The 12,622-nt window shown below is 36.7% G+C and overlaps 1 protein-coding gene across 1 annotated transcript; it reads right to left on the bottom strand.

Annotated features, from left to right (window-relative positions):
- Positions 1 to 4,105: 4,105 nt before the first annotated feature.
- LOC145897209 (uncharacterized) lies at positions 4,106 to 9,849 on the bottom strand. Its single transcript, XM_082985403.1, has 4 exons — positions 9,629 to 9,849; positions 8,909 to 9,043; positions 7,120 to 7,632; positions 4,106 to 5,387 (listed from the first exon to the last, which is right to left on the bottom strand). Exons 1-4 carry the CDS (start codon positions 9,847 to 9,849, stop codon positions 4,106 to 4,108), a joined length of 2,151 nt encoding a protein of 716 aa, XP_082841529.1.
- Positions 9,850 to 12,622: the final 2,773 nt, after the last annotated feature.

Genomic DNA, 12,622 nt, shown 5'->3' with positions numbered 1-12,622 from the left:
TTTTTTAACACTTCAAACGCTATCCTTTGCATGCAGTCTATTATGTCTCGGGATTTCGCCCTATTGCACGCAGGAAGTTTGGTAATTTACTCACGTTGTGTAATTCTTTGATATTAACTGCTTCAGTCACTGACAGGCGTTTAAATGCAGCCACCAACCGATATTGCAACGTAACGTTCTAAAATAAGTAAGTCTGTTCATAGAGACGAATTTAGCAGTCTCTAGCAAGAACACACATAACAGACTTATATTAAGTTCTAACATCCCATCGCAAACATACCAAAATTCCAATGTGTACAATTTTATTCATATTAACTTCCGTTTAAACAGGGTACAAGACAGACACGATAACTTATTTCTTGGTCCATAGAATTTATTTCTTAGTCCATAGAATAGAATATCAGGCGCGTTGGCACAGTTGTCGCCGGTGATTTAACAACATGACTATTTGGCATTTTTTGAAAATGTTTATTAATCCATATAGCATCAAGCAACGATTTTCAAAACAGATTGCATCAGACAAATATGATCAGTATACGATATTTTGTGCTGTCTAAGTTCCTTCGAAAACTTTTATTCTGACATGCATCCCTTGCAGTAAAGGTCCATTACGTATGTTGGATGTTTTTCATTGATTTCTCCCTGGTATGAGTTTGAAGGTGAACATATCTCAGATTTTTACGTCGAAATGTTTTTTCGCAAACATCACATCTAAACGACTTTTTTTCCGGTGAATGAAAATGTGCCCTTTCAGATTGTTCTTTATAGAAAAAGACTGATCACATACGTTTAATTGCATCACCTAAGGAAGTATTTGATATTGCCTATGGCGATCTTGCTCTATAAGTTTCCTGTATTGATTGTTATAACTAGTTCGCAAACTCTATCCTTTTGAAACCTAGCGTTAACTCCTAAGCCATTTCAGTAACAAAATACGGCCAAGCTCATACCGTGAAAAGCAACAATAATTCAAGTCACGATCAGTGGCGATAACTCACACAACCTCACTACCGCCAGAGGCAGAAAATCATCGAACCGAATCAACACATGTGCCAATTATGTGAACAATTCAAGTCCGTGGTTCACAAATTACAAATCGTATTTTAGCTTGATTTGTTTGAAACTATCGCTTTTTATGTCAAAATTAACTGTAAATTGGTTTATATTTGTGTTCTTTCAGTTTCTAAGTTGCCACAAACTAAATTACAAAGAGTAAATTTACCACCATCTGCATCATAAACCTGTTAATTTTGTCGACAAACTTAAGGACTGAAGAACACCGGATTATTTCCGTATATATCCAAAAGTTTTGCTTGATTTCTGTTGTAACTGACACTAAGTCTGTTGTGCGCGTTCGTTACTTCAGGCTACTGAATTTGAATCCGTGAGCAGAGTTATTTAATTATTGAAGAACACATTGCAGCACCAGTTAGCGTGCATTCAATTGTCCAAGCGCGTTAATGACTCTTAAATCAGTTAATGTCAAAGAATGAAAACACAAAACTGAACTGTATCGAGCTAATTACCACAAAACGTGATTCAGTGAGAGCGCGATAATGAGAAATACTAGACTGACTGAGCGAGTAACTTCTATGCTGTAGGCAGTTAGTTAAGTGTCCGAGTCGAATTGGGTGGAAGAGTGAATGTAATTGGGTCACACGTGTTTAACAAGTTGCGATGAAAAAGGCCTGACGTCGAGCCCGGTGTCTGAAGGCGGTGGGACTTCTACTGGAAACCTCTGTCTGCATTCTTCGTTGCGTCTGGCGATCTAGAAGGGTGGGGAGTTAAAGTGCATATGACACGGCCTCGACAACTTTACGTAAAACTAAAGGTACATCTACAACAAAGATATATCCAAAGTTTTTCGGTTCTACGTCAACTAAAAATTGTAGAAAACTGCACAAAAAGTAGCGACGACCAAAAATCGTAAACCGTTTGCGCTGTGGCGAAAATGGCATCACAATAGGCGCTCGCGTAGAAAAAATGCATTGTTTAGATAGGAGAAGGCGCCTTATAATGCAGATACCAAATAGTTACAAACATAGGAGAATCCACAGATTACTTTACCCCAAAGGTCAGGACAACGTGTTACATCACACAACAATTTGTCACTGTGACGTCACAAACCAAAGGATCATTTGTCCAGAATTATCGGAAGACCAAAGCGTATAGCAGCAACGACATTACTCTGTACTTCGACAAGACAGGAATGGTGCGTTTCTTCGTTTAGTGACATTACATGAAGTCATTTTTGGTGTGATGTCATTACTTTAACCTAACTTTTCTGTGGACTTGAATTTTATGATTCCTAACTTTCAAACAACATTCAATATTTTCATTCCGAAATCGACCTTTTCTAACGCCCCTCGTTGTGCGTGACAGAAGTGGAAACTTTTGCAGAATTACAATATAATATAACCTTGTGAAAAACGCATTTACTGTTAAGAATACATGTTTCGCTTCAAATAAGAATCTCCAGTTCTAAAATAAAACGGAAAACCAAAATAACAACATATAAAATGCTGAAAAGTAAATGCTAAAAACTGGCCGAACAAATGGGCTACTGGTGGTAACCTCCAGGACACTCTGAGAAGCAATGTCTGGTGGCCTACTTGCGTGGTGTAGCGCCACGGCCGCAAGCATGCGTTGCATGTAGTTAAAAACGTTGGTTAAAGTCAAGTGATACATGCTTGATTCAAATCTGAATGCAAAGCGCAACGTACGTGGGTATATACGAAGCGAATTAACAACCGTGATGTTGTTACTATAAAGCGTAACAAAAGCCTAAGAACTTGATGTAATTATAATCTAATTAGCTGCCAAGCGTTTGATATGCTGCCTTGATATTATTAATGCACATCTGAATCAGAGTGACAACAGAACCTAATATCTGTAGGTCTCCTCGCTAACCTCTCACAGCAAACAAAGTCTTACTAACTAACATAACTAAATGTGACAGTAGTTTAAAGAACGAAATGAAGTGTGACTGTTAAGATTAGATTAGAGGTTCCAAGCATCGGTTGTCATCTGCGGTGGCATTAGTTCGGCGATAACATAACAAAAGGAAAGCGAATGGACGATTAAACGAAACACGAAACCTGCAAGCGGGGATTGCAAAAATTTTGAATATGTTGGCGGTGCCTTTAAACAAAATGCGGGCACTTCGAGCAATTTTTAACGACCAATACGAAACGTCATAATAGTAGACTGTTGCGAAATATCTGATTCTCGATCCCAGTCATCTGATTAAACTGTTGTTTCCTGACTATCTTTTTTCAATGCTAGACCGAACGATGGCGGCACTCGGAGTTTGGATTTCCTGCAAAACTCCCACAGCTTTCTGGCATGCTGCTGGACAAGATCCATTTTTTTAACACTTCAAACGCTATCCTTTGCATGTAGTCTATTATGTCTCCGGATCGCGCCCTATTGCACGCAGGAAGTTTGGTAATTTAGTCACGTTGTATAATCCCTTGATATTAACTGCTTCAGTCACTGACGGGCGTTTAAATGCAGCCAACAAACGGAAATGGAACGTATCGTTCTAAAATAAATAAGTCTGTTCATGGAGACGAATTTAGCAGTCTGCAGCAAGAACTCACATAGCAGACTTATATGCAGTTCGAACATCATATCGCAAACATACCAAAATTGCAATGTGTACAATTTTATTCATATTCAGTTCCGTTTAACAGGGTACAATAAGACAGACACGATAACTTATTTCTTGGTCCATAGAATTTATTTCTTAGTCCATAGAATAGAATATCAGGCGCGTTGGCACAGTTGTCGCCGGTGATTTAACATCATGACTATTTGGCATACTTTAAAAATAATTATCAAGCCATGTAGCATCAAGCAACGATTTTCAAAACAGATTGCATGAGACATATATTATCAGTTTACGATATTTTGTGCTGTCTAAGTTGCTTGAAAACTTTATCTGATATGTTGTAATCCGCTGGTTTTTCTCTTGTGTCAAAAGCAAGTTGGGCAGTGCAAATATCGAGGCTGTGTTAAAAGGGTTTACCCCATCTACACGATGTTTCTCCAGTGTGGATCCGACGGTAAGCGTTCACGATGCAATCCTCGCAGAAAACGTCTATTAAATATGTTGTATGCTTTTCATTGATTTCTCTCTGGTATGAGTTTGAACGTGGACATCTCTGTGGATTTTCTGTCGAAATGTTTTTTCGCAAATTTGACATCTAAACGGCTTTTCTCCGGTGTGAATTAGAATGTGCTTTTTTAGACTGCATTTTTCAGAAAAAGATTTCTCACATATTTCACATTTGAACGGCTTTTCTCCAGTATGAGTTCGAAAGTGCCTTCTTAGACTGTCTGTTAAAGAAAAAGATTTATTACATTTTTCACATTTGAACGGCTTTTCTCCAGTATGTGTTCGCAAGTGCTTTTTAAGACTGCCTTTTTCAGAAAAAGATTTATCACATATTTCGCATTTCAACGGCTTTTCTCCAGTATGGGTTCGAATGTGCGTTTTTAGATTGCCTTTTGCAGAAAAAGATTTTTCACATATTTCACATTTGAACGGCTTTTCTCCAGTATGAGTCCGAAAGTGCGTTTTAAGACTGCCTTTTTCAGAAAAAGATTGATCACATATTTCACATTTGAACGGCTTTTCTCCAGTATGACTTCGAAAGTGCGTTCTAAGATTGCATTTTTCAGAAAAAGATTTCTCACATATTTCGCATTTGAAAGGCTTTTCTCCAGTATGAGTTCGAAAGTGCTGTCTTAGATTGCCTTTTTCAGAAAAAGATTTCTCACATATTTCACATTTGAACGGTTTTTCTCCAGTATGAGTTCGAAAGTGCGTTTTTAGACTGCCTTTTTCAGAAAAAGATTGATCACATATTTCACATTTGAACGGCTTTTCTCCAGTGTGAGTTCGAAAGTGAACTCTTAGATTGCCTTTTGAAAAAAAAGATTTATCACATATTTCGCATTTGAACGGCTTTTCTCCAGTGTGAGTTCGAAAGTGAACTCTTAGATTGCCTTTTTCAGAAAAAGATTGATCACATATTTCACATTTGAACTGCTTTTCTCCAGTATGACTTCGAAAGTGCGTTCTTAGATTGCTTTTTTCAGAAAAAGATTTCTCACATATTTCACATTTGAACGGTTTTTCTCCAGTATGAATTCGAAAGTGCGTTTTTAGACTGCCTTTTTCAGAAAAAGATCGATCACATATTTCACATTTGAACGGCTTTTCTCCAGTGTGAGTTCGAAAGTGAACTCTTAGATTGCCGTTTGAAAAAAAAGATTTATCACATATTTCGCATTTGAACGGCTTTTCTCCAGTATGAGTTCGAAAGTGCGTTCTTAGACTGCCTGTTTGAGAAAAAGATTTCTCACATATATCACATTTGCCATTTGAAGAAAATGCTTTCTTATATATGCTGCACTTAAACAGTTTCTCTCCAGTGTGAGTTTGACAGTGTTGCTTTAGATTATCATTACTGAAAAACCTTTTTCGCCAAAACGTGCATTGGTATGGTCTGTCATCAGTGTGCGTCCGATAGTGCGTTTTAAGACTACTTTGTTTAGTAAATGTTTTTTCACATACGTTACATCGGAATGATGTTTCTCTAGTGTGCACTTGAATATGCATCCTCAGTGATTTTCCACTGCTAAATAACTTTTCACAAATATCGCAGCGAAAACGATTTGTTGTTGTTTGAATTTCCATTTGAGTTTCACGTTTTTCACAAATTGTGAGTTTGCTGCTTGTGCAAAGTTTTTTGTTTTCTCTGCCTTACTAGAATGTACTCATATTTCCAGAGAACATATGATCAGTCCCAATTCTCTGATTTCACTTTGCACAATGTCACTTATATAAGAACCTGCGCTAAGTATACCCTGGAAGTGAAAAGCATTATTAGAGAATTCGTTTGTTGTCCTGCAGTATTTTGCGAATAAAGTTCATAATAAAATACTATTTTTGTCATCTAACAATTATTTAAGATGGCCTCTGACGATCTTGATCTATAAGTTTGTCCATCCTGTATTGATTGTTTTTAACCCGTCCGCAAACTTTATCGTTTTTTTGAACCTAACGTTAATTACTAAGTCATTTCAGTTATATAATAAGGTCAAGATCATACCGTGCAAAGCAGCCATAATTCAAGTCACGATCAGTGGCGATAACTCACACAACCTAACAACCGCCAGAGACAGAAAATCATCGAACCGTGTCAACGCATGTGCCAATTATGTAAACAAATTAAGTCAGCCGTTCACAAATTACAAATCGTATTTTGGCTTGATTTATTTGAAACCATCGCATTTTATGTCAAATTTAACTGTGAATTGATTTATATTTGTGTTCTTTCAGTTTCTAAGTTACCACAAACTAAATTACAAGGAGTAAATTTACCACCATCTGCATCATAAACCTGTTAATTTTGTCGACATACTTAAGGAATGAAGAACACCGGATTATTTTTGCATATATCCAAATGTTTTGCTTGATTTCTGTTGTAACTGACACTAAGTCTGTTGTGCGCGTTCGTTACTTCAGGCTACTGAATTTGAATCCGGGAGCAGAGTTATTTGATAGTTGAAGAACACATTGCAGCACCAGATAGCGTGCATTCAATTGTCCAAGCGCTTTAATGACTCTTAAGTCAGTTAATGTTAAAGAATGAAAACACATAACTGAACTGTATCCAGCTAATTACCACAAAACATGATTCAGTAAGAGCGCGAAATACTAGACTGACTGAGCGAGTAACTTCTATGCTGTAGGCAGTTAGTTAAGTGTCCGAGTCGAATTGGGTGGAAGAGTGAATGGAATTGGGTTACACGTGTTCAACAAGTTGCGATGAAAAAGGCCTGACGTCGAGCCAGATGCCTGAAGGCTGTGGGACTTCTACAGGAAACCTCTGTCTGCATTTTTCGTTGCGTCTGGCGATCTTAAAGGGTGGGGAGTTAAAGTGCATATGACACGGCCCCTAAAGGTACATCTACAACAAAGATATATCCAAAGTTTTTCGGTTCTACGTCAACCAAAAATTGTAGAAAACTGCACAAAAAGTAGCGACGAACAAAAATCGTAAACCGTTTGCGCTGTGGCGAAAATGACATCACACAAGGCACTTGAACGGCTTTTCTCCAGTATGAGTTCGAAAGTGCTTTCTTAGACTGTCTGTTAAAGAAAAAGATTTATTACATATTTCACATTTGATCGGCTTTTCTCCAGTATGAGTTCGCAAGTACTTTTTAAGACTGCCTTTTTCAGAAAAAGATTGATCACATATTTCACATTTCAACGGCTTTTCTCCAGTATGAGTTCGAAAGTGCGTTCTTAGACTGCCTTTTGAAGAAAATGCTTTCTTACATATTCTGCACTTAAACAGTTTCTCTCCAGTGTGAGTTTGACTGTGTTGCTTTAGATTATCATTACTGAAAAACCTTTTTGGGCAAAACGTGCATTGGTATGGTCTGTCATCAGTGTGCGTCCGATAGTGCGTTTTAAGACGACTTTGTTTAGTAAATGTTTTTTCACATACGTTACATCGGAATGATGTTTCTCTAGTGTGCACTTGAATATGCATCCTCAGTGATTTTCCACTGCTAAACAACTTTTCACAAATATCACAGCGAATTGATTTGCTGTTGTTTGAATTTCCATTTGAGTTTCAAGTTTTTCACAAATTGTTACTTTCCTGCTTGTGTAAAGTTTTTAGTTTTCTCTGCAATACTATAATGTACTCATATATGCATACAACACACGATCAGTCCCATTTTCTGTTTTCACTTTGCACAATGCCACTTATATAAGAACCTGCGCTAAGTATATCCTAGAAGTGAAAAGCATTATTAAAGATTTCGTTTGTTTTCCTGCAGTATTTAGCGAATAAAGGTCGCAATAAATACTTTATCTGTCATCTGAAGAAGTATTTGACTCCTAAGTCATTTCAGTTATAAAATACGGCCAAGCTCATACCGTGAAAAGCAACAATATTTCAAGTTACGATCAGTGGCGATAACTCACACAACCTTACAACCGCCAGAGGCAGAAAATCATCGAACCGTATCAACGCATGTGCCAATTATGTAAACAATTCAAGTCCGCGGTTCAAAAATTACAAATCGTATCTTAGCTTGATTTAGTTGACCATCGCATTTTTTGTCAAAATTAACTGTAAATTGGTTTATATTTGTGTTCTTTTAGTTTCTAAGTTGCCACAAACTCAATTACAAGGAGTAAATTTACAACCATCTGCATCATAAACCTGTTAATTTTGTCGAAACACTTTTGGACTGTAGAGCACCGGATTAAAATCGTCGCCACGTTGTTTGTCGCCATTCTCTTTAGCGCGTTACTTTTTATTTGTTCCGCTTCAACGATTTCGTAATATTAATTTTTGAGTTTTGTATTTTTAAGATCAATGTCAGTATTTTAAAACGATCTTCACCTTTAATATTCGCTTCACATTTGTACGCGCTTATCAAGGAAGGTCAATGAATGTGTTGATGTATTAATTTACTTCCAGGTTTTGTATTATCAACTGCAAGTGCGTTTATTTTCTGCTGATTTCGTAATCGTAGAGAAATGTCAATAGATAAACAAGATGAAAAAATATGGTATTTAACAATATAATGCGTAAGAATTTAATGCAAATATCAATGTCATATTGACAAAAATTGTTGCTTCGAATGTTTTGCAATGTTTCGAAGAAAATCCGTTGATCCAATGTCGTTTTAAAAGTTTTTCAATACATACTGCAATCCCCTGCTTTTTTTCTCTTGTGTCAGTAGTAAATTGGACAGTGCACATTCCTTTTTCCAAGATTTTTTACCATTGAGATTCCAACGTTGCGTTCTTGATGCATTCCTTATAAAGAAAGTTTTTCGATAAGGTTATTTGCGTTTTAATGTTTTCTGCGAAGAATGAGTTCGAAGGTGCGAATTTCTCTTGCTTTTCTGTCGAAAGGTTTTTTCGCAAATTTCACATCGAAACGGCTTTTCTCCAGTGTGGATCAGAATGTGATTATTTAGATGGACTTTTTCTGAAAAAGATCTATCACATACGTTGCACTTAAAATGCCTTTCTCCTGTATGAATTCGAAAGTGCCTTGTTAGACTGCCCTTTTGAGAAAAGGATTGATCACACATTTCACATTTGAACGGCTTTTCTCCAGTATGAGTTCGAAAGTGCGTTTTAAGCTTGCATTTTTCAGAAAAAGATTGATCACATATTTCACATTTGAACGGCTTTCCTCCAGTATGAGTTCGAAAGTGCGTTTTAAGCTTGCCTTTTTGAGAAAAAGATCGATCACATATTTCACATTTGAACGGCTTTTCTCCAGTATGAGTTCGAAAGTGTGTTCTTAGACTTCCTTTTTCAGAAAAAGATTTCTCACATATTTCACATTTAAACGGCTTTTCTCCAGTATGAGTTCGAAAGTGCGTTCCAAGACTGCTTTTTTCAGAAAAAGATTTATTACATATTTCACATTTGAACGGCTTTTCTCCAGTATGAGTTCGAAAGTGCCTTGTAAGATTGCATTTTAAAGAAAAAGGTTTCTTACATATGATGCATTTGAACGGCTTTTCTCCTTTGTGAGTTTGACCGTGTCGCCTCAGAGCATCTTTACAGAAAAACCTCTTTGGGCATAACGTGCATTGGTATGGTCTTTCGCCACTATGTGTCTGATAGTGCGTTTTTAAATTACCATGGGTAGTAAATGTTTTTTCACATACGTTACAGCGGAATGATGTTTCTCTAGTGTGCACTTGAATATGCTTCCTCAGGGATTTTCCACTGCTAAACAGCTTTTCACAAACATCGGAGCGAAAACTATTTGCTGTTGTTTGAATTTCCATTTGAGTTTAAGTTTTTCCTGAATTGTGGATTAGCTGTTAGAATAAATTTTGTTATTTTTTATGCATTACTAGAACGTATTCGTATTTCCAGACAACATATGATCAGCCCCAGATGTCTATTTACACTTGGAAACTAGATTTTACCTCCAATGCATAAATCAATAATCAAGAACTGGTCGCAGATATTCAAGAACTTAAGAACTGCATATATATGCCTTTCAACCGCCTTGCATTAACATTTAACAGGAAAATCCTGTTGAAAAGTGTATTGACATAAGGTCACAAGCGAGTTCTTATTCAGATAGAATCTAATGTAAAACCACAGCACTATTTATTGTAACAAGTCTGTTAGCAAATAAAACATACATACTAATTGTTATACGTGGTATATAAAAGCTTAGAGATTTGAAACGCATGTGAAGACACAATATATAAGCTCCATGAATCTGGAAGGATAACAACGCAAAGTAGTTTATGAGAACAAAGCTAAAAAGCATTGACGGTCATATTAATCTGAAGCGATTTATTAGCTAGTTTGAAAGTGTTTGGTTTGGTCGCTTAGAGACTAGTGATGCACCGAAACAGCTATTTTTATATTCGGCCGAAACCGAATATTCGGCCGCATAAACCGAAAATAATTTTGGTATTCATCGTTTTAAACGCAATAAATTTAAACAAAACATGTACTTGATTGGGTCTAATCCTATATCATACAGCCTTTTTTGGCGCTTAAAAAATAACCTCGTCGTCTGTACCAACTGCTTAAAGTTGATTTTTATCATTTCTGTGAAAATAAACAAATGAAACGAACACATTCGTACAATTTAAACAATGATTTTAACGTTTTCTAAACTTTGCGTATCAGCGTTACATGAAGTAAAGAAGTTTCGGTTTCGGCCGAATTTTGCAGAAATATTCGCCCGAAACCGAATAATTGCGAAAACCTTAGTTTCGTTTTCCCATGTGATTGTCCTTTATCGTCTTTCAGTAACCGCCTTTGATGTGTGATTAACTGTTTTGAGGGAGTGAGAATGTGCCCGCAATTGAGTTACAAATCCGTGTGTAGGACAACGCCGTGGCTGGAATCTGTGTTGATAAGAACTTTTTCCCGTGTTCCATCATTACGGTAGTGTTTGTTTGACAGGGACCCTTTATCTTTAATGTCCGTAGGATACTTATCCACATGGTATTTACGATATTACGAATACACTGCCTTTCACTCACAATATCGCACATGACTTCCGAGAGCACAGGTGAACAGACAATTCAGTGGCAACTAGCTAACAGGTAAGCCGACCTTCATTGAGACTCATTGCGCCAGCTTCATCGAGACAAATTGTCAGGAAAGCCAAGTATCCTGCATGCTACAAAACTTTAACCTTTTTCTGATAATACAAACCTAAATTCAATAACTAAGTCATTTCAATAACAACATTTACAGTCCAATTTCTATGAAAAGCAGCAATAGTTCACGTATGAGCCAATCCCTAGTCAACAAAACTTGGCCAGCTTACGCGGGTTACTTGGCCAGCTCACAAGGTAGCTGCATGTTTTTTTGCGCACGTTTTAGATCATAGGCTGACCTTTCTAACGATAACAAAATTATAAGAAAAACATATTTATATTCGGTTATGAATATTATATACATACTATGTCATAGCTACGAGTAAACATCGATTACCGCTAAAATCCTTATTTTTTTTTACATCCACATATTTTTTTACATCCATTGTATCTAACAATATTAAACTTTTACCCGAAAAAAAACGCGAGCAGTACAAAATTTGCGGAATAAAAATACTTTTTTATGTTTTGTGGTCGCCACGAACAAGTTTCGACCAAAAAACTTTCCAGAAAGGATTACCGCTGAAATCCCGTTTATCAAACAACCTTACACACACCCTGCTTTCGATCAAAATCAACTTTGCCTTCTAATAAAACGCGAGCCTTCTTAAGTTTCACCAGCTATAGACTGAAAATCATTCATCCGTATCATTGAAAACGCATGTGCCAATTAGAGTCATAGAAATCAGGAACTGTGGTACCAATTACGTAACCAGTTTAAGTCCGCGGTCGTTTATCACTAGTTTAGTTCAGTGACGTATTTTGGTTTCAATCATTTGTTTGTTGTTTAGTTCGACTACTTTATATACCTTAGGTCACATATCACAGGTAACACTTTTCGAAACCTTTTTCAAGTGATTGTTGATATCCCTAGGTGCTTACAATTTAATTTTGAGGAAGAGTTACTAAAAACAAACCATACGCGCCGAAGCGGTATTTTTATAAACAGGAAAATCGTTTTTAGCGACGGTTAATGAACCCATTTGAGTTTCAGTACAATCTTGAGAATCAAAATAACGTCATGTTTATTTATGTTGAGTTGTTTTTTATTTAAATTGATTTCTACGTTGGCACAAACTAAAGAAAGTAACTTTACCATTTTCTTCATTATGGAATTCTTGATATTGTTGAAACATTGTTTGACTGCAGAGCACGGAAACTGTGTTACTGCAGTGCAACTATCCTTATCGTCTTTGTCACGCTGTTGGCATTTCCTTGAATAACAAGAATTTGCTCCCGAATTCGCTGATTCATTGCCAGTTGCTTTAATATCTACCTCTAATTGTCATCGCAAATGCCTCAACTGTGCTGTAAAACTAGAAAGCCATTCCCTGCGCTATATACTATTAGATAAATAGGTAATTCTTAAATAAACGGACAACCCGCGAGCGTAACACAGAAACATAAACTGCGATGACCCAGATTTTGG

Source organism: Ascidia mentula, chromosome 4 (assembly GCF_947561715.1).
Source record: "Ascidia mentula chromosome 4, kaAscMent1.1, whole genome shotgun sequence".
Classification (NCBI taxonomy): Eukaryota; Metazoa; Chordata; class Ascidiacea; order Phlebobranchia; family Ascidiidae; genus Ascidia; species Ascidia mentula.
The sequence above is the reverse complement of the archived record's forward strand: the minus strand, read 5'-3'. Positions and strand labels throughout refer to the sequence as shown.

Coding starts and splice junctions, on each gene's coding strand:
- LOC145897209 (XM_082985403.1), bottom strand. CDS start 9,849: ATGGAAATTCAAACAACAGCAAATAGTTTTCGCTCCGATGTTTGTGAA. Junction 9,044..9,628: donor TGCACGTTATGCCCAAAGAG/GTTTTTCTGTAA, acceptor CGTATGTGATAG/ATCTTTTTCAGAAAAAGTCC. Junction 7,633..8,908: donor CACCTTCGAACTCATTCTTC/GCAGAAAACATT, acceptor TTCAAACAACAG/CAAATCAATTCGCTGTGATA.